Source organism: Dasypus novemcinctus, chromosome 9 (assembly GCF_030445035.2).
Source record: "Dasypus novemcinctus isolate mDasNov1 chromosome 9, mDasNov1.1.hap2, whole genome shotgun sequence".
NCBI lineage: Eukaryota > Metazoa > Chordata > Mammalia > Cingulata > Dasypodidae > Dasypus > Dasypus novemcinctus.
This window is the reverse complement of record NC_080681.1, coordinates 75,277,123-75,299,603: the sequence shown is the minus strand read 5'-3', so window position 1 is coordinate 75,299,603 and position 22,481 is coordinate 75,277,123. Positions and strand designations below refer to the sequence as shown.

Here is a 22,481-nt window from a genome sequence, read left to right as displayed (position 1 = left end):
TTTAAATTAGATATAAGAATCATTTTCTAGTGAGGTAAAATGAAACCCTCCTGAAACAACCTATGGTATCTCTCTCTGTCACCACTCATCTCTTTCTATTAATATGTTATCAATTTTTAAAGCTCTGGACCAAGTCCTCCCAATTTCTCCCCACTCATTCATTTCCTGCTTAAACTACTCATAAGACCATTATCTTCTCTTTTTTTGAAGTTTAGTAGCTTCCCTTTGAGAAATAGTGTGTTAGTGCAGGGCAGAGTCTCCAGAGCCAGGTGGTCTGGGTGAATTCCATCTTGTTATTCACTAGCTGTGTGACTTTGGTGAGGTTACTTAATTTCTCTGTCCTTACTTTCGTCGCCTAGAAAACGGAATGCAACTAAGCACAGTGCTAGGAAATGCATCCTATCCCCGGGACCTAACATATGGTGGCAGTGGGGTTTGGGGGGTGGGTGGAGAATAAAATGTTAAGCGCTTTTATATGTTATCTTTGTAATCCATGCCATCATTCTCCCAAGTAGATAGCAAATATGAACACTGAGTCTCTCAGAATTTAAACAACTTACCTAAGATCACCCAGCTGTTAAGGGCAAACTGAATTCAGGTCTACTTGGCTATTTTCGTTGTCCTGTGTGTTGGAAAGAAACATGAATAAATGGATGAGTGAATTTGAGAAGGATCTGGAATTGTCTTTGGAGTATCTCCTGTGTTTATTTTATTTACCGATGTGTTCCCAGAACTTAACACAGTGCCTGCTTCACAGGAAGAGCTCATTCAGTGCTGTACAGTGCCTGCTTTCACAGGATATATTTACTTTTAAATGAATGAATAAATGAATGATAACTAAATGAATGAAGACAAGGACAAAGGAATAAATCAAGAAATGAATGGGCAAAATGACCTCTCAAAGAGGTATTGTCAACCTCAATATTCAGACTCATGCATTCAGTCTTATATACTCAGTATATGACTGATTCATGATAAATGCTTCTATTCATTACCTAGAGAAAGTGGAGGAAGTAATTCATTACCTATTGGCTACAAGTGCAAATTTAGACCAACTGGTACACAATCACCTGTGGTTTTATTTTCATAAAATGAAGGAGCAATAAGTCTCCAGCTGTGTAACCCTCGGTTCATTTGTTTGCTCTGAGTTCACTTGGAATGGATAAAGGAATTCAAATAAGACTCTGTAGTGTATCCCAAACATATTTTTTCTTTCTGATTCAGGGAACTTTGGGAAAACATTTTTATTTAGATTTTGCTTGACTTTACCCCACCCTGACCCCAAATATCATAGTCTCAAGCTGGCACTGGTCTACAGGGACTCCTGGAAAGACTATTACAGATGCTTCTTTTGATCAAACAAGTCTTCAGCTTCCTCTTAACATAAACATAGGAGGAATACGATAAGTTTAACAGGAACTGCATTTGTTTATAATAAGATGTCAGCATGATAAAAACATTAATATATCTGCAGGGTACAATGAAACACTGCTACAAAAATCAGCTCTAAAAGTAATTTTTCATATAGATGACAAATTCCAGATAGTTCACAAATAAGCTAGTATGGGAAGGGAGGTTTATATCCCACTGGTGCTTATAAAGCATTTCTTGATTTAAAAAAAAAATATGTTATCTTGCATGATTTTAGAGTATATAAAATACTCATACTGGAAATGGAATGGCATAATATCATTTTGGTTTATATGGTTATATACTCTTTACTTACAAATACAATTCTTCAGCATTTCAATCAGTTTTGGAATAGCTAAGTAACTAGAATATTGCAGATACTATGTAGTAAGAAACATAAAAAAATAAACAGGGTGTTAGACTCAGATGCTTTTAAAATTTGAGGACTATTACTAATGCACGGTATTCAACAAGAAATTTTTCTCAGTGTTAGAGAACCAGAACTTTGCTAAAAATGAGGAAATTATTAGTATATTAGTCATTGTTATTATTTTTATTACCACATATATCTGTGGTATGTAATTCTTTAACACTGTAGTCATACAACCTGATTTCTTTCCTTATTCTTTATTTTCTGTTTCTTATGATCATTGGTGGATCTTGAAAACTGTCTGAAGCATTTAATAAGCCTTACGCTATATTTTATTAAGGTGAACATTTTTATTCCCATATAATTTTCTGCATTGAATTAAAATAATGACAACAGATTTTATTATAAAAATGAATCACTGTCCTTTTGACAGATACATAACTGTTAATTATACAGAGAGATTTATATACATAGCAGTAGGTTATCGCCTGACACATAAATATTGCATCCCATCCATACACTTTGGTACTGAAACGTGAAATGTAGTCATTGTGTTAGTGATGATTCAAATAGAGCTAGTTCCACAATCTGTGTGTGACATTAACTTCTTTTTGTTTTGAAATTCAATCCAAACATCCTGTCTTTTAGTTTATATTGCATATGGTTTTCCACACAAGTGTGCTTAATAATGTTGGTGCTTTTATTAGTCAGTTTTTGCTGCAGTAGCAAACAATCCCAACATATGAGTGGCTTATGATAATAAAGATTTATTTCATGCTCACAAGCCTGTGAGTTGGCTATTGATTTGCTGGGCTTTTTGTGTTTTTTTTTTCCAGTCCAGGACTTTCTGAGGCAAGCTCTTTTTTTTGACAGAAGTTAGAAGCTCAAGAGACCACACCAAAAAATGCAAGAGTGGGTTGTTTGTCGTGTATGTTCACTTTCCATTGGCTAAAGAAAATCATATAACCAAGCCTCTTGTCAGTGCAGTGGGAAGTACATTCCTCCCAAGGGGGCTGGACATGAGATGGGGCAGCGGGAGAGTAAATATTAGCTGAAAAGTCCACAATCTACCAGAAGTATAGATTAAAAGCAAAGCTATATCTTTGAATTACAAAAAGGATTAAACACTAAAATATCATTGTAAATTTTAAGTAAAATTTCAATATTGCTTTGGGCAACTACTTACAAAAGACATGATTGGGAGCAAAAGTGACAATTCAAAGGGAAAAAATTAAGACATTAATTAAACCTAGGAAAATACAAAACTGAAGCATATATTTATTTTTCTTTGGAGCTTCCTTAGCATCTTGTGCTAACCTGTATTATTTTATTTATCACTCTTTTTTCCAATTGTTGATTTCTGAGGACAAGAGCTTTATCTCTTATCTGTGTATAATGGGGGCTGAGTAAAGTTCCTGGCACAGATTGAGTACTGGATAAATGTTAGTTGAATGGCTAAATAAATGAATGCATATGTAATCCAGAATATATCATTGCTATCGGTTCTTTTTCAGTGCCAAAATTAATAATATTTTATAACATGGAAGAGCTAAAATATTTGCTTTTCTCTTCCCAATTTTCTTTTTCTTCCTGGGTATTTTTACACTTTCCTTTCCTCCATGAAGTTATTTATTATAAATAAGCAAAGTTGAAGACTCTTGGTTTGATACATGTTGAATAATTTTCCTGCAGGTAAGCTTTGTGTATGTGTGTGTATATATGTATATGAGAGAGAGAGCACTGTGCTATCAGGTTTTTCTTTATACATTTAGGAAATGTCATTTGAGTATTCAGTATTGTTAGGAAGAAAGCTGCACCTGTAAGAGAACAAAAGCTCACCCGATTGTGGAGGAGAAAAGAATTTTATTAATGATCTTGCAAGAATGGGAGGGCAATCTGGATAAAATGGCCAGCGCACCAAACCATGATAACACACAGGTCCCTCCCCTGTTCCCCATTGATTGGGTACTTCAGGGGTTACAGCCTATCCAAGAGATCTAACTAACTTACCAGGTTCCTGCTCTGAGCCGCCGTTTCCCATTTCCCTACATTCTGGAGGGCTGGGCAACATGGCACTGCTTTCAGGGCTGGCACTGCTTTTCAAATTTTGTGCCACTTTCACTATTGGCCCTGCCCTCGCTTCTCACCATTGGCTGCCCTCACTTTGGTCTCACCCTCACTTTAGCACCACTTTTCAAATTCTTGGTGCCAAAGCTGCTAGAGCCCCTTTCCCTCCCTCCTCCAACTGCAGAGCCAGCTCTGGCTTCACCTTTATGGGAAAATTTAACTTAACCTTTCCTTACAGTATCATTTTCTATACCACTGATGAAAATCAATTCTTGAGTAGGGCTCTTTCTACATTTATTTCCTTTGAGATTTGCTTACTAGGAGAACACTTCAGAGATTCACATCATGAAGTTATAAGCCTATCAGAAGGATCGTTACTATACTGCATAGTTAAAAAGATACCAAAATAGGTTGTATAATATCGTGCCTTCACAGTAAGTAGTAGAAAACAATATAAAGAAAGGAGAAAGCTGGTGAAAATTTTAAAAATTGAAAATGGAAATAGTAAAATACAAACTGGTTTCTATTACCATTCAACACATATAAAAAACTTTCCAATTTCTATAAATTGTTGGCTAAACTCAGCTTGTTTGTGCATTTCTCATGATTTAAGCTTCACACAGAAGTCACTATTTAAAAATGAAATTAATGCAAAATTGCATTACGCAAGTCATACAGAATTAAAATAGAGCTATCTTTTCTACTGCCCTCCTCTCTTCCCCCAAACCATGAATTTTCAATTCTATACCTGGTTTTAGGTAGACTAAGGATGTGACTCTAATGTAGCTACATAAGAGGAAAATATAATTTGCTCAAGATTTTTATATATGCATATTGCTTTACCAGAGAAAATTTGATTATTCATGACACTATCTTGAGGATTCAAATGGATATGATTTCTCAGTCAAGTATTTGTTCAAGTGACCTGGATTTTTTCTTATTTGTTAAAATGTGATAGCTTAAAAACAGAATGAATTATCCAAACACCACATAGTAAAACCAGTTTGCCTCATGAAAATATCAGATTTGTAAAGAAGATTTTAATTGAGGAACTTGGACATATAATGGCAGAAATACTAAAATGATTTAAAATATTAGCATTTGAAATCTCAAAATTCCTTGCTTAATTCTGAGAAATACAATTCAATAATAACAGGTTGTTTTTAATCTGAGGATTAATTGTATTTGAAGGATTTCATCACGTGCATATTCAACTAAGACTCATGACATAAAGGCATAATACAGAGCTCCCAACAGCAAAGCAATGGGAACATACAAATTCTTGTAAGGATTTATTTTTAATTTATATTTGAAAAATGTTCCTAACAGATGGGGAAAAAGTAAGGGACTATTCATAAAACCTTTGGCTTATTTCCACAAAAGTGTTCAATTTGTTGAACAGGAAATAAGGTGTAGAGAGTGCTTTTGACCAAATTGAGGATTTATTTCTCCAATTCATAAAAGCTATTCATTCCTTCTAGTACCAATCAAAATATCTGCTATCTCTCAATACCCTTGTCCCTTTAAATAAAGCCCAAGAACAAATGTTTATGGCATTCTCTTTCATGAAGAGGAAAGAATAATCCCTTTTCAATGCTAAAAAATTCTAGAGGGTAACCAAGTTGAGGGTTACTGAGTATGATAAGAAACTTGTCAGAGTGGCATGTTCTTGGTTTATTTGATATTATGACAGTCAGGGTGTGTTAGAGATTGAATCATGTCCCAAAAAAGGCAAGTTCATTTTGAAGTCTCTTAGTCATAAAAACTCATTTGTTTTTACCATTTCCCCCTTTTATTCAAGGTCTTTTTCTAGTTGCATCACTAGCTGGTGCTTGGTAGTAATCCCTCAGCACCAGGGAGGCTCATCTCTGGGAGTCATGTCCCACCTTACGGGGAAGGTAATGCATTTACATGCTGAGTTTGACTTAGAAAGTGGCCACATTTGAGCAACATGAAGGCTTTCAGGAGGTAACTCTTAGGTACCCTGCAGCTCTAAGCCCAGTTGAAATTTCAAACACAGGCTTGTAAGCATAGTCATCAGTATCAAGGACCTATCACTGGAACTTCCTTCCTCACTGATCTTTGCCCTTGTACTTGGGGGATTGTTGCTGCTGCACTGGGGAGTGTGACAGAGTTTCCCATAATGGGAACTCAGAACTCCCTCAGTTGTCTTGTGAAATTCTACCCCCTATGTCAATACCCAACAAACATCCAAACTTATCTATATACCCTATATGCATGCCCTGGAGAACTCCTTCCCACCCATGCATCCCCAGGGACAGATGCAAGACACTATATATCCTGTCATAACCCACTGAATGGCCTGGGAGAGAGTGTAAACTACAACATAAACTATAATTCATGCTGTGTAGCAATGCTCCAAAATGTACTCATCAAATGCAATGAATGTACCACAGTAATGCAAGAAGTTGTTGATATGGGAGGAGTGGGGTGTGTGGGGAGTGGGGTGTATGGGAACTTCTTGTATTTTTTAGTGTAGAATTTTGTGTGATCCATGTATCTTTAAAATAAAAATAATTATAATAATAATAAAATGTTTTTAAAAGGTGTGTTGAGGTCTCAACCCTGATCCTGTGGGTATGAACCCGTTTGTAAATAGGACCTTTGAAGATGTTATTAGTTAAGGTGTGCCCAAACTGAATGAGGGTGGACCTAAATCCAATATGGCTTTTAAGTAAAAGAAATTGGACACAAAAACAGAAGCCATGGGAGCAGCCAGAAGCTGGAGGTCAATGGAACTCAGGAGAAAGGAAAAGACACCACCACGTGCATTGCCATCTGGCAGAAATGCCAAGGACCAAGAGTCACAAGTAGCCAGGCCCAAAATGTCATAGGTAGAAAGCATTGCCTTGCTGACACCTCAGATTTTAACCTCTTCTAGCCTCAAAACCATGAACCAATAATTTCATGTTATTAAAGTCAACCTGTTATATGGTATCTGTTTTAGTAGCCAGCTAACTCAGGATGAAATCCTGGAATTCGCTAGTATGCTTCCAAGTTTTGTGGAATGAATTTGGGACTAGTTGGGAGAGTAAGAGGTTGTTGAAAGTTTCAGACTTGAATGGAAAAGAGGATTAAATATCAAGAATTCAGAACAATCTCAGTTGGTAAGGGGCAAGTAGTGAGAGATAACAACAGGTATCTAGACACCTGGGGCAGAGTTTTCCTGGCAGTAATTCAGGGTTGAAGCTGATTTTTGGATTCAAGGAATCTAATGAAATGTTGGGATTTATTAAAGAAAGGTTTGATTAATTCCGCCCCCAGTCTTTCTGGCCCTCCAGGTTGTTTTCCTTAAGCAATCACTGCATGACTTAGCTTTGTCCTGTGGTTATGATAAAGATACCATTAGATTTTAGGAAGGGTTTGTAAAGAAAAGGGCAGAAAGAGTGAATAATCATACTTTTTAAAACAATTCTGTTTCCAAGGATATTTATGTCATACCCAGTAAAAATAGGTAGTAAAAATCAAGTCATGTCTTTCCTATATAACTAAAGAGATTTCAGTGAAAAAAATATATTGAGGTGACATCTTATTTCACAAGTTAATAAATGAGTAACTTGTCCTCTAAAATTTTCATGGGTACAAGTCTTCTCTTCGAGACCGCAAGAGCCTTGAGGGCATTGCTTATGGGGCAATTCCTTTTATGGTAGGCATTAAAAATGTTCATGAGACTCAGCTTACATTCTGAAAAATTAGTATTTTACTTACAAAAAATATGCCTTCCAATGATTCAACTCTACAGTAAGCCAAATAATAGTTAACTGAAATAAGTTATAAGTTTTATAAACTTATAAAACTTGGAGTCAGTAAAAAAAGAATACTCCCAAATTTTTCTTCATTGATCTCAGAACAACTTTTGAAAAAAGATCTTAAAAGCTTTGCAATATACTTTTTTAACAGAGGAGGATAGTTAAGGCTATTTCCTTTTATTTCTCATGAAGAGAATTTTAAAACACCATTTCTAAGAATAAGATGGTTTTGACCTATTTTTTTTTCCTGGAAAATCTCATGAGAGACGCTGCAATGAGTGCTTCATTCTGCATTACAACTTTTAGAAGTCCCCTAATCTTTGTCTGTAGCTAAGTATGTCTGAAATTCTACACAACTTATTAAGTAATCTGTGTGAGATATCAGGTGATCAAATATTGAAAGAGTGAAAGAGTAAAATGAGATCAGGATCATGGTGGGGATGCCATCCACATACTCACTTTCAGAACTTTCTCAAGGCTATGAAAGTGTCAAATTTGCATGGGGATCTTCTCCATGCTTTATACTCCCTTCCAGTTATTTCCTAACAATACGGCTCTAGGGTGATGGCAGGAAATGGAAAAACAAAGAGAGGGAAATAAAAGCTGCTCCCAATCTCTTAGTTACCCCAGAAGGTGAGAATTACCCAAGTGGTGGGTAAAAGTAGAAAGACAGGTACTCTAGACTTGGGCTACTTAATCATGCTTTGCAGGGAAACTGGTACTGTTTGCTTATGGATCATGTCTCTCAAGCGGAAACCCATTTCCTGATCAATTTGTTTCAAGTCCTGTAGTAAAAAGGGATCCAAACTAAAGGAACAAAATCAGCTTTTGAATTGTTAAAGAGTTGTAGTCATGGGAAGAGAAAGGAAACAAAATATTAATCTCTCTCTTCCCCAATTTTGAGGATCGTGATGGCAGCAGAGGGCGCCAGCTGAATAAGCGGTGATGAGGAATACTGGGATATGGAAATGATGGGTCACTTAGGTTTCACAGAATATGGAAAGGTAAAAACTCAGAAAAAACTCAGGGAAAATAAAAGTTTCTGTAGAGTTACTGGATTTTATCTAGCTTCTTTGATTATGCTGCAGAAAGTAATTTCAAGAGCACATTGGGTGAGTTAGGCCAGTAATTTATTCATGCAGGGAGGGACGAGAAATGGGAGAAAATAACAAATCAGGGGTCCTAGGTAGAGAGGAAAGGGGTGAAAAGTGATAAAAGAGGGCTGATTTACAGACTACAGTTCCCCATTATAGATTACAAATTCCTAGGTTTACTGTGTGGCCATATGGCAGAGGAAAAATGGTGAAAGTGGTGCGCAGAGGGCAGGAACAGGTCAGAGGAGGGAGAGAAAGAGAGAGAGTTAGGCCTAGTGCCTGCCTTTTCGAGCCATTAATTCTTCACCCCTTTGCTAATGGCAGGAGGGGTTCCAGCTGTTTGCTGTTCTGATTGATTACCCCATCTATCAATCCCCCAGTGAGGACCCAATGATAAAGTCCTAACATCAGGGGTTGCTCCTGGCTTCCAGAAGAAGTCTTTGTTCTGAATAGCAGAATCTTGGGGATGGAGGGTCTTCCAGCAGCCGTCCCGGGGGTTATTGACGTCCACGTGGACTCTCTGTCAGGTTCCAGTGAATCTATTGATTCACTATGTTACTAGCTGGCTGGAGAAGGAAGCATAAACATTTTTTTAAAGTAAAACTATTATTTATTTAGAATTTACTTTATGAAGGACAATACTGTCTTCCCTTCTTCTGGCACATACAAATAAATTACTTCTGGCTATAAATGGTAATAGAGTAAGTGGGTGTACTCATCTATAAAATGTAAAAGTCTGACTTTCCTCTGAACTTGCTGGTAGAAATACTATTCCTTTCTTTATTCATTCATCAAATATTTGAAGAATGTCTACAATGTATTGGGCTCAGTGGGGCAACAGGGTGTCATAAATAGTTACTAATAATAGTTTAAATGGAGTAGCTTGTTAATTGTTTATTTTAACAAAATAAATCACATTAAATTTGAAGATATGTAGGGCAGGGGTTCTTAACAAGGGGTCCATGCGCTTGAAGTGAAAATCAAAAAACATTCTTGTGAGAATATGTTGGTGCAGGTGTGATACATTTATTAACTAGTAACAGTATAGTGTGGGCTTAGGAAGGGGTCCATGGTTTTCACCTGACTGGCGAAGGGATCCATGGAACAAAAAAGGTTAAGAAACCATGTTTTATGACTTTTTTGAGTAGGAAAGGGTAGAATTATCCCTGATGTCCCAAGAATTGGTAGGGAAGTGGTACTTGAATATAATAGTACAAAAAAAAAAAAAAAGAAATAGAGTTGAGAATTACAACTGTATGGGAATACAATGATGAATGATGAATAAAATTTTCTTGTTCTTAAGACTTTTATTTTCACTCTTCACCAATATGTGTCCTAGACAGTGATAATTATACAAAAGATGCACAGCTGCAACTTGATAGAATGCCAGAGGGAATGATTAATTCCAGCCAGCTATGATTAGAATTTTTTTCCTGAAGGTGAAAAAAAAAAAATGGGCATGATTACATGATGTATGACTTTAAAAGGTAAGATAGCTCTTTAATTATTAAATTCCACATTCTTAAAACATTTATTGAGTACGTAGGTGCTCAGGATACAAAGATAAACAGTATAAAATTCTTGAGTATTTCAGGCAGGGGCCACATATACCTAAAAGGGAAAAAAACAACGCCATAGAACAAATACAATGTTATAGCATATAGAGTTCTAGAACAGAAGTGTAATAGAGCCTTAGATGAATAAACAAGATGCAGCCTTTAGCTGCCTGAGAGGGGATGGGTAAATTAAGATATAAAGTTATACCTGGGGTCAGGTTGTATTCATTTGTAAACTCTTTCATTCAACTAACAAGTGTTAAGTGCCTACTATGTTAACAGTTCTTGCCTTCAAGGGACTCAGACAAGTGGCAGACCAGACATGTAAATAAATAGGTAAATTGATGGATTTAATTAACTAAGTATAAGATACACAGTTTTATTAAAGATGGCTGTGTCAAATGCATCTGGAGGGGACGTGGCTCAAATGGTTGAGTGCCTGCTTTCCACATGAGAGGTCCTGGGTTCAGTCCCCAGTGCCTCCTAAAACCAAAGCAAAACAAAACAAAACAAAACAAAAATAACAGCAAGCAAACAAACAAAAAAACTAACTCAGGGCAGCTGATGTGTCTCAGTGTTTGAGCACTGGCTTCCCACATATGTGGTCCCAGTTCAATCCCCAGCCCCTATACCTTAAAAAAAAAAAAAAAAAAAAAAAAAGAAAGAAAAGAAAAGAAAAAAAAAAGTTATCTGGGAGGTTGAGGAAAGGCTTCCTAGAGATGGTGTATTTTGAAAGATGTGGAGGTATTTGTTAGACAGGCAGGGCTGGAAGCACCAGTGACTAAGGGAGTACCAGACAACCATAACACTGGAAGTACTGTAAGTAAAGGTAAAGTGGCCAATTACAGCTTGCTGTGTACATAGAACTGAAGTAAATTTGATATGATTAGAACTTTGGGTAGGAAAGATGAGGCAAGAAATTAGGTTGTGGGAAGCAGACTTGGCCTAATGGATAGGGCGTCCGCGTACCACAAGGGAGGTCCGCGGTTCAAACCCCAGGCCTCCTTGACCCGTGTGGTGCTGGCCCATGCACAGTGCTGATGTGCACAAGGAGTGCTGTGCTACTCAGGGTGTCCCCTGCGTAGGGGAGCCCCACGCGTAAGGAGTGTGCCCTGTAAGGAGAGCCGCCCAGTGCGAAAGAAAATGTAGCCTGCCCAAGAATGGCACCACACACACGGAGAGCAGACACAAGATGATGCAACAAAAAGAAACAAAGATTTCCGGTGCCGCTGATAAGGATAGAAGCAGTCACAGAAGAACACATAGTGAATGAACACAGAGAGCAGACAACTGGGAGGGGGGGGAGAGAAATTAAATAAAAATTAAACCTTAAAAAAAAAAAAAGAAATTAGATTGCAGGGACCAGATCATAGAAAGTCTTGAGTCCAGATAGAAAAGATTGTGAACCTTACTCTGCAGACTAGTAATTCTCAAAATGGATTCCACTAAGTCCTTGAGTTCCAAAGAAGTACCTCAGGAAGATAAAGGGCATGTCAAGTGGGCAGATTTTAGAAGTTCTTGCATGCCAGTCTACAGATTTTTAAATCTGTAGGCAATATAAATCTTTAGGCAATATAAAATCTTTGAACATTTTTGAGGAAGGTAGTGATAGGATAAGAACTATGCTTTTGGAAGATATCATGCCAGAAATCTGGAAGTCATCCAAGATTGTTTCTCTCCTGATTCATAACTAGGAAGTCATTAATTTCTGTTCATTCTCTCTCCTAAATATCTCTCAGATCCATCCTTTCCTCTCATTCCCTAGTGGTACTGACAGAGGTTTGGATCCTCATTTTTAACCCTGGTCAAACCTAAGAGTCTCTTAACTTACTGCTCTGTACTCTTCAGTCAACTGTATCTGTAACTCTATCATAGCACTTCTTGCACTGTTACAAATTTTATTAGTTTAAGGGTGTATGTTTTCCATTGGAGTATAAGTTCCTTGAAAGCAGGTATAGGAAATCCTGAAGGACTGTCAAATTGGGATTCACTATGGAGTATTCCTTCAATTATTCATTCTATCTCACTTTTTTTTTTACTCTTTACTGAATTATTCCTACTCATATATAAGCAGCTGTATATTTCCCCCATCCTAAAAAAACCCACCTTTGTTTCCACATCCCCTATTTCCTACTGTCCCCTTAATAGCAAAACTAAAAAATTTCTCTGCTTCTCTTCATAGCAAAACTCCAAAGAATGTATAGAATCACTTTGTCTATTTCCTTACTTCAATTTTCTCAATCTCCCTCCGCTTAGGCTTTTATTTCCATTATACCACTAAAAATGTCACTTGTCAAAGTCATCAAATCCTTTAGACAACTCTTCATCTTTGTTATTTGACTTCTTGATACCATTAGACACGGCTAATAATAGTGTCTTGAAATAGTTGATAATACTTTTTTTAAGGCTCCTGTACCTTACTGGATATTCCTCCTCAATATCCTTTTCTGGCTCCTCTTCCTTTTACAGACCTCAAAATCTGGGAGATATCAGTCCTCAAACTTCTTCTCTTTGCTGTCTACATTGATTCCCTAAATGTTCACCAGTCCTGTAACTTTAAATATATGCTGATTCTGAACCTTTCATATTCAGTTTGGACCTTTAGCCTGAGCATCATGCCCTTCTGGCCAACTGACTATTTGACAGTCTTCTTGGATTTCTTTTAAGCATATAAAACTTGCGACCTTCAAAATAGAACTTTTATCCCTTATACCCCACTTCAACTTATTTCTCATAAAGTCTTTGAATTTCAACCAATGGCATTCCTGTTCATTTAGTTGTATGGGCCAAAAACCCAAGTCTTCGATTCCTTTCTTTCTCGTACACACTTCTTCCAACCACTGACAAATCTTCTTGGCTTTAACTTTAAAATATATGCCAAAATTGAATTCCTCTCACCATCTTCACTGCTACCACCTTAGACCCATACATTATCAGCTCTCATCTAGTATACTACACTAGCTTCTTAATTATTCTCTTTGCTTTCACTCTTGCCCCCTTTAGACATTTTTTTTTCTGTATAATCATTTAGAATTTATGTCATATCATGTTATCTCCTGTTGAAAAATCTTCCAAAAATCTTTGATCACACTTAGAATAAAATCCAAAGTTTTTAACATTGCCTAACCAATATGATTGGGCTCCAGGCTCTCTAGCTGCCACACTCCTTGATTAGTCAGCCAAAGGGGTGCTGATGCAAAATACCAGAAACTGGGAAGTGGATTTGGCTCAACTGATAGAGCATCCGCGTACCACATGGGAGGTCCAGGGTTCCAACCCAGGGCCTCCTGACCTATATGGCAAGCTGGGCCACGCACAGTGCTGATGCATGCAACGAGTGCCCTGCCATGCAGGGGTGTCCCCTACGTAGGGGAGCCCCACACACAAGGAATGTGCCCTGTAAGGAGAGCCGCCCCATGCAAAATAAGAGCAGCCTGCCCAGGAGTGGCACCACACACACGGAGAGCTGACACAGCAAGATGATGCAACAAAAGAAGGAGACACAGATTCCCCGTGCCACTGACAAGAATACAAGTGGACACAGAAGAACACACAGTGAGTGAACACAGAGAGCAGACAACTGGGGGTGGGGGAAGGGGAGAGAAAAAAAAAATCTTAAAAAAAAATACCAGAAGCTTATTGACTTTTATAAAGGGAATTTATTTGGGGTAGGAGCTTACAGATACCAGGCCATAAAGCATAGGTTACTTCCCTCACCAAAGTCTATTTCCATGTGTTGGAGCAAGATGAGCCAATGTTTGCCAGGGTTTAGGCTTCCTGGGTTCCTTTTTTCCCAGGTGCTTCCCTCTGGGCTCAGGGTTCCTCTCTTCCCAGGGCTTGCTTCTTTTTCCTGTGTGCTTATTTCCCAGGACTCTAGCTTAAAACTTTAGCATCAAACTCCAACATCAAAACTCCAACATTAAAAACCCTCCAGCATCAAAAAGCTCCAACTCTGTCCTTTGCCATGTCTTTTATCTGTGAGTCCCCACCCACCAAGGGGCAGGGACTCAATGCCCTACTGACATGGCCCAATCAAAGCCCTAATCATAATTTAATCATGCCCAGATACAGACCAGTTAACAAACATAATCCAATATCTATTTTTGGAATTTATAACTGTATCAGACTGCTACACTCCCCATTCTCCTTCTTGTACACACCACTCTGGAAATAATGACCTTCTTGCTATTCTTCCAGTATGCCATATTCTTCCAGTATACCATCTGTAATGTCTAAAAGCTGCTGCACTTGCTATTTCTTCTGTTTGGGGGGCTCTTCTCCCAGATAAGAGTACCTTCCCTCACATAATGCTCAGGTCTCTGCTCAAATGCTACATTCACAAGGAGACTTTCTTTGACCACTTAAATAAAATGCCTACCCCACCACCCCCACTTCTGTCTCTGTATCCATTCACTCTTCCTTAGTCTTCATAGCACATATTGACATTACATTGTAGTATATATTTGCTTGTTTGTTTATTATCTGGCTCATCCACTGGAATGTTAACATTATGACTGACAAACAAGACAGACTTTAATACCTGTCTTTCTTTTTCATTACAACAACCCCAGTGCCTAGAATAGTGCCTAGCATTCAGTGGACATTCACTATATCTTTATTCAATGAATGGATGTATTTAAAATAAACAAATAATACACTCATGAAATATGGAAACCTTTAATTGGTGGCATAGCTAGTTTTATATGACTTAAAAACATTTCAACATTTTAAATACTGAAGGTGAAAAGTTTATTAATGAATAATTTAAAAATTATTAATAAAACCTAATTCCATAGAGTCAGAATCTCAGTGTTAAAGAGCCATTAAAGGTGACCTAGTCCAAGCCCACATTCCATATTTTTAAAAAAAGGCAACTGAATTCTCTGGCTATTTTTTAAGGTCTTTCTTCTAAGAAGGAGAGGTTTTTTTTTTTTTTTTAATAGAACGTTTAGAACTTTTGAAATTACCTAATTTATCTTAAAATTGCACTAATTAATCATGCCAAAGCTTTGTGGTTAATATTAACAGGATTGAGCCAACCATCAAAGCACTAACAGTACTTGGGGTCATCAAAAGAGTATATTATAAAAACCTTCAAATACTCTGTATACTGCATCATTTTGTCAAGGGTTATTTCACTTCCAAAGGACAACTATAACAGAGATGGTAGTCAATTCAAGGCGAAATTTATATCTTTTTACCCATGCCTCACCAGTTTAAAATTATTCAGTATAGATAGGCACTGAATCTATGTTTTGGGAAATAATTGATTTAACTGATCTAAAAGTGTGTTTGAGCTTTTTTTGGACAAGCTGTGAACATACACATGAAGGCATATTAGTAAAAATGCTGTCAGGTTCATAATGTTTATACAGCAAAGGAAACAACTTTTGTTATTCCTATTAATACATCTGCTCATAGAGGAAATCTGATCCAAAATGTTTTATTTTTTTTCCTCAGGTATACTGAAAATTACAATGTTGACTCATATTGAAACAATTTATAAATGACTCAGCCACAAAGTGCAAATGGATTATGGTAAGTATAATATTTCATACTAGGGTACCTACTAAAAATAACGTCTCAAAAGTTATATATTACATTTCCTTCAAAGGGTTTTAAGTATTGTCATATATGCTGTATTTACTTATCTTTTTGAAATGGGTTGGGCCAGGTAACATTATTCTGTCAACCTTATAAACCAATGACAATAAATGTCAAGAGGTAAAAGGTATACAGGGAAAACAGTATGCCAAGGTCAAACAGTTTGACTAAAAATACATTCTTAAGATAAGTGAGGGAAATTGAAAACAGACTGAATAATCAGTAATAGTAAGGGGTTACTGTTCATTGTGACAGATGTGACAGCGGTAGTATGGTTATGCTAAAGAGAAATCCTTCTGTTAGAACTGTAACTGAAGAATTTATGACTGAAATAATCTGATTATTTGCATTAAATTTCTCCAGGAAACAAAGGAATTTTAAAAATGGAGAGAAAGATTGGTAAATGTCGATGTTGGAAATAAATCATTGAGGCTGGGAATTGATTACACTAGTGTCTCTTTTCTGAATGTTTGAAAATTTTCATAATAAAAATAAAAATTAAAAAGTAACTATTGACTTGTACTACATAAAACACAATTAGCACACTTCATTAATCCTAGAGTTTCAAACTTTCTTTGTTATTTTAAACTGGAGAACAATAGCAGAACTACCTTATCATGAATCTATAATGTTCTGCATATTCTGGTTCATGTCTATCTCCAAACTAACTAATGACTACCACATTGAGATGTAAAATTATGCTTTGTGCTTAATACACATTAATTTTTATTTATTCTTTGAAGTGCTACTCCCTATATTTTTGTTCCTTGATTTTCTACCAAGTAACCTTTTTCTTTATTTCACAATTCAACAAACATTTCTGGAATGATGGACCAAATTTCATTAGATCCTAGGAAAAGCAGATGGCAGATGGTGTATGGCCACGTCGTTCATATGTATATTTGTTATCTACATATAAATACACACACATATATACATATAATGGCAATTTCATATTATTTATGAATCTCCCCCTCCCCCACAAAAAAGGATTATGTTTGTAAACTGGGCTGTCCCTCTGAGTATGATACCCTTTGATTGTATTAAATTCAAAGGTTTTAAGTTTACCTGAATAAATCAATTTAGGATCTTTAATTTGATCACTTCAGTAGGGCATGACTCAGAGTGAGCTCCCGCTGCCTTGGTGTGCTGATATAAATGGACACTCACCTCAAGAAGACACATGGAAGAAGAGAGAACTTGGTCATTTCGGTCCTGCCATGTGACAGCAAGGAGAAAGCTCAAACAGTTATAGCCTCAGGAAGAGAGATGAGCCATTTGCCTGATAGTTTGCTGCCAAAGGAACAGAGCAGCTAAGCAGCTGAGAAGGTCCCAGAGATCAGATCTTGGAGGGTGTCGTCTGGAGCCGGTTGCCGCCCAGATGGTTGATGAGGGTGGAACCAAGAAAATGGCCATTGGGCAAGCCTGTGGAAAGGGTGGACCCCCATGAGGTCATGAGGAGAAAAAACCATCATCTTAAGAATGACTCTCAGACTTTGAAATCTAATGGGATATGCCCTGCAGGTTTTCAGAAATTTTGGGGACCAGTGCCTCATGTTTCCCTCCCAAATTCTCCTTATGGTAATACAAATGTTTATCCTATGTCTGTCCCTTTATATAGTAGAAGTACATAAACTGATTTGTAATTTTCACAGGTTTACAGCCAGAGGAACAATTACCCCAAGACAAACTGTGTTTCTATAAACCAGGAGTTCTTAACAAGGGGCTGTGAGCTTGAATTGAAATTCAAAAAACATTATTCTTGTGGGAACTTGTTGGTACAGGTGGGATATATTTATTAAATAATACACAGTATAGTGTGGACTTAGTAAGCGGTCTGTGGTTTTCATCTGATGGCAAAGGGGTTCATGAAACAAAAAAGGTTAAGAACCCCTGCTATACATTGAGTTGATGTGATTTTGTACTTAGCAGTGTGGCTGATTTCAGTTTTTGTTGTTGTTTTTTTAAAATTGTAATGTGTCTTTTTGGGATTCAGAGGGTGGAATGTGGCAGTTTCAGATTATTTATGAATCCCCTCTAGGAGTTTGATATTATTTAGGAATTCCAAAATGAGATCTTAATTATGTTTGTAAACTCATTTGTTCATCTGGGCGTGAAACCCTTTGACTGTATTAAATTCAGAGGTTTCACTTTTACTTTATTAAATCAAGATTAGGCTTTGAGGGAAGCGGACTTGGCCCAGTGGTTATCTGTGTTTCTTTTTGTTGCGTCATCTTGTGTCAGCTCTCCGTGTGTGCAGCGCCATTCCTGGGCAGGCTGCACTTTCTTTCGCGCTGGGCCGCTCTCCTTACAGGGCGCACTCTTTGCGCGTGGGGCTCCCCTAGGAGGGGGACACCCCTGCGTGGCGCGGCACTCCTTGTGCGCATCAGCACTGCACGTGGGCCAGCTCCACATGGTCAAGGAAGCCCTGGGTTTGAACTGCGGACCTCCCATGTGGTCTAACCACTGGGCCAGGGAGGTGGACTTGGCCCAGTGGTTAGGGCGTCCATCTACCACATGGGAGGTCTGCGGTTCAAACCCAGGGCTTCCTTGACCATGTGGAGCTGGCCCACGTGCAGTGCTGATGCGCACAAGGAGTGCCGCGCCACGCAGGGGTGTCCCCCGCGTAGGGGAGCCCCACGCGCAAAGAGTGCGCCCTGTAAGGAGAGCTGCCCAGCGCGAAAGAAAGTGCAGCCTGCCCAGGAATGGTGCTGCACACACGGAGAGCTGACACAAGATGACGCAACAAAAAGAAACACAGATTCCAGGGCCGCTGACAACAACAGAAGCGGACAAAGAAGATGCAGCAAATAGACACAGAGAATAGACAACCGGGGTGGGGGGGGAAGGGGAGCGAAATAAATAAATATTTAAAAAAAAAAAGTGCTATGAGAACCCTAAAGAGAAATACATAATAAAAAACTTGATCACTCATGTCTGAGGAAAGACTAAATTATCTTTCTATTTTCTCTATTAAAAAATATGAAGAGAGAAGTGGATGTGCCTCAAGCATTTGGGCTCCCGTTCAGGGTTCAATGCCCAGGGCCTCCTGGTGAAGGCAAGCTGGTCTGTGTGGTGAGCTGGCCCATGTGGAGTGCTGACCTGTGCGGAGTGCTGGCCTATGCAGAGTACTGCCCTGTGCAGAAGTGCTGCCCTGTGCAGGAGTGCTGGCCCAGACGGAGAGCTGGCGCGGTGAGACAACACAAAAAAAGAGATGCAGAGGAGAGATAAATAAGAGACACAGCAGATCAGGGAGCTGAGGTGGCACAAGAAAATGATCTCCTCTCTCCCACTCCAGAAGGTCCCAGGATAGGTTCTGGAGCTGCCTAATGAGAAAACAAGCAGACACAGGAGAACACACAGGGAATGGACACAGAGAGCAGATAATGGGAGGGGAACGGAGGAAGGGGGGAGGAGGGGAGAGGAGGATGGAAGAGAGGAGGTTGGGGGGAGAAATAAATAAGTAAATAAATCTTTTTAAAAAATTATCTTTTTCTTTAAATACTTTTTTCCACACCCAATTTTGTTTTATTTCCCTTAAACAAGTCCCCCAAAATGTATAAACTCCAGGCACCACACAACCTGAATTAACTTAAGTGCCTATAACTTGCTAAGGTCTGTTTTGGGAGCTAAGACTATATCAGCAAACATAACAGAGGAAAACCCCACTCTTCTTGGGAATCTTACGTTCTAGTTGGTGGAGTCAGACAAAACAAAAACATAACAAATAAGTAAGTTAAATAGTATATAAAAAAGGGTAAGAGAAAAAAATTGGGAGAGGGTAAAGGCGATAGAGAGTACAGGCCAATAAGGTGAGATGAAACTGCAATTTTAAATAGTGGTCAGGGTAGACTTCACCTAGAAGGAGACTCATCTAAAAACAAATGCTTTAAGGGATTGTTGAGAATATCAAGGGAATCTAGTATAATCTAGCACAGTATTTTAGACTGATGATATACCATTATTCTCCTATGCAGGCCCTGCTTTGGAATAAAGTTACCCCAAAGGCTCAGTAGGAGATAAAGCTGTAAGAGTTGGACCAGATATAATAAGTGAACACCTGGCTGGGGCATGAATCTTAGAGACTAGTATCAAAAAACTAAAATATTACTGGAAAGTAATGAAGATTGTATTTGCCAGAAAGTCTTTTGGGGGTGAGTCCCTGGAGGGGTATGACTCTTGAGGAGATTTGGTATGATTAACCATTGAATTTTGCTAGTGGGGTGGAGCAAATATGGAGTCATATCTGATGTGTTCAGGGCAACAGAAGAAAGTCTGAGTGCTATCATGAAGAATTGTCCCTTTTTACCCTTCTCCCCGCCTCACATTCAATTTTTCCTCTAAATTAGTCAGGAAAACAACTAAAAAAATAAGTTTCTAAAGGATATATTGTTGGTGTACCCTAGAAATAATAAAAATAGAATGGGATTGTTGTGAAAATTTTAAACTTTTGTAGAGCACCATATGTTCTTTTTGATAGGCAGCTATGAACAGAAAGAGAAATGGACAAGTTAGAGCTGTATGAGTTCTGACTCTGCCCCTTATGTGTTTAGCCTTTGGCAAATCATAAAGGAAAAAGCTTAGTATTATAAAATGAGGATAATACGGTTTTTTATAATAAATTAGATAATTGTGTTTAAGTGAACTTTTTATTAATAAATCAAGAAAGTATCATACACATTTTTGGCACAATAATGTTAGAAGGTAGTCCAAAGTAGCTTTGTAGTGATCATAGCCATGAAGTATACAGAATTTAAGCTATAATTATCAACAGTACTGTTGATAACAGTAATTATCAACAGAAGGCAGTACAAAATACTATAAAAATTCCATTTATAGTCTGCATGTAAACGCCAAGCAATCTAATTTAATGGGAAGACTTTTCAACATCTTTTAATGGGTGTTAGAATAAGAGACAGACATACATTTTATCTCAAAAGTAAAATAGATACTTTGTTTTCTTACTCATTTGAAAGAATAATGCAGGTGGACACTTCACCAAGTGAAAGATCAGCATCAAAAGTTACTGGCTATTTTCCTCAAATTGCCAACAAGGTGGAGTGATTGTGAAATGATACTTCTTGTCAGCAAGAAAGATGATCCAAAGAATGAAAGAAAACAGCTTCTGTCCAACAGCTGTGTTATCTATAATTTATAAACTGATCATTTCTCATCAGATTGTCTTGGTGTCTAAACAAAAATGAATGTATGTTTGTCATTTGTATGTTTAGTACTTCTCAGAAAACAAATTTTTCTTACATTCTATTCTTTCTGATCAATACTTTCTCTCCTTACATAAACAGTGTAATAAGAGACTTCATATTTAAGGAATGTGACCTTGAAACTCTATTGTCATATACTCTACATATGTTCAAGTAATCCTCAATAATTTATTCCTAAACAGCAAGTAATCTTAAGTACTAGACCATATGACAAGAGAAAGGAAGGAAAGAAGGGAGGAAGAGATAATTACCTCATTCCCAAATTCTTTGTCACTTTTTAATACTCTCCTTGGGTGTCATGCTTCTAGTTTCATTTTAACATTTTTTCCCACTCCTATCTTTATCACATTTATTCTTTCTAGTTTCCTCTTAATATATTTTTTCATTATTTATATTGTCCTTATATTGCCCTTGCTGTCCCACATATTTTACATAGTATACTCACTACATTGTCTTCTTTTTACTTTAATCACTGAGAATTATGAACTGTGTAGAGGACCTAACTGAAGAGAGCACAGAATTGGGTTCTTTGTACCAGGACCTGTATCAAAAACACCCAGCCTACGCCCAGAGAAACTTCCCTTTGGCTCTCCTCAGACTGCCCTTTGATCAAGTCCCTTCCCACCACCTCCAATGCTTCTGATTTCCTTATACCCCCATTTGTTTACTTCCCTCCCTCCCCACATCTTAGGCCTCTCTCTCTCTCCTTCAAATCCTACTTCCTCTATTCCCTAAGATTCTCCACAAATCTCACCCTCACACTTCGACTCCCTGCAGTTTTCCTAACCGGCGCCTTCCCACCTTCAGCCCTAACGTCCACTCTCGCCCGCCCTGGGGTCTCTCTCCCCACTTCTGGGCGGCGTGCCCCTTATCCCCTCCTAGCAGCACCTGCCCGCTCTCGACCCTCTTTCGAGCCCCCCACACCTGGCTCGGGCCCCTCCCTCAGGTCCCCCGCGTCCCGCTCCCGCCCCGCCCCACGACCTTCGCAGCTCTCCGCCTCGGGCGCAGCGCACCGACGCCCGTCACGACCTGGGCGCGGGCGCGCTGCGGCCTCCTCCTCCCGCTACTCTGCGCGTCCCGCTCTCGGTCACTTTGAGCTTCCCGGCGGTCCGGGTCCCTTTCCTGCCCGTCCTCCCGGAGCCCGCGCCCCGCGCCCGCCGGCCTCCCGGCGTCTCCCGACGCGGCCGCGGCCCCCACCCCCCGCCGGTCCCGCTGCACTGTGGGTAGGCGGCGGCGGCGTCCGCGCGGAGCTGCGGCGGAGCGAGGCTGCGCGCGCCGAAGATGGCTGAGAAGCAGAAGCACGACGGGCGGGTGAAAATCGGACACTACGTGTTAGGCGACACTCTGGGCGTCGGCACCTTCGGCAAAGTGAAGAGTTGAGTACGCTT

At 38.7% G+C, this 22,481-nt stretch overlaps 1 protein-coding gene and 1 long non-coding RNA gene across 7 annotated transcripts in view; one reads left to right on the top strand and one right to left on the bottom strand.

Moving 5' to 3' along the window:
* Window positions 1–8,730: 8,730 nt before the first annotated feature.
* On the bottom strand, window positions 8,731–22,072 carry LOC131279756 (uncharacterized). 2 transcript variants are annotated; one of them, XR_009187202.1, is made up of 4 exons: window positions 21,345–22,072; window positions 18,974–19,197; window positions 17,042–17,296; window positions 8,731–9,277 (listed from the first exon to the last, which is right to left on the bottom strand). It is a non-coding gene; the product is annotated as an uncharacterized lncRNA (long non-coding RNA). The 2 variants fall into 2 exon arrangements; XR_009187203.1 differs by lacking the exon at window positions 18,974–19,197.
* Window positions 22,073–22,087: 15 nt separating this feature from the next.
* The window catches only part of PRKAA2 (protein kinase AMP-activated catalytic subunit alpha 2), a 112,616-nt gene continuing 112,222 nt past the window's right edge, over window positions 22,088–22,481 (top strand). For 2 of the 5 annotated variants that reach the window (XR_011649661.1, XM_071217426.1), the window contains exon 1: window positions 22,133–22,468. Coding sequence is in view for 1 of the 5 variants with exons in the window: in XM_004465499.5 (XP_004465556.1) it covers window positions 22,375–22,468 (94 nt within the window). In the remaining 4 variants the exon portion in view is untranslated. Of the gene's footprint in view, window positions 22,469–22,481 lie in introns of all 5 variants that reach the window. The other 3 variants (XR_002798070.3, XM_004465499.5, XR_011649662.1) reach the window with 3 other exon arrangements.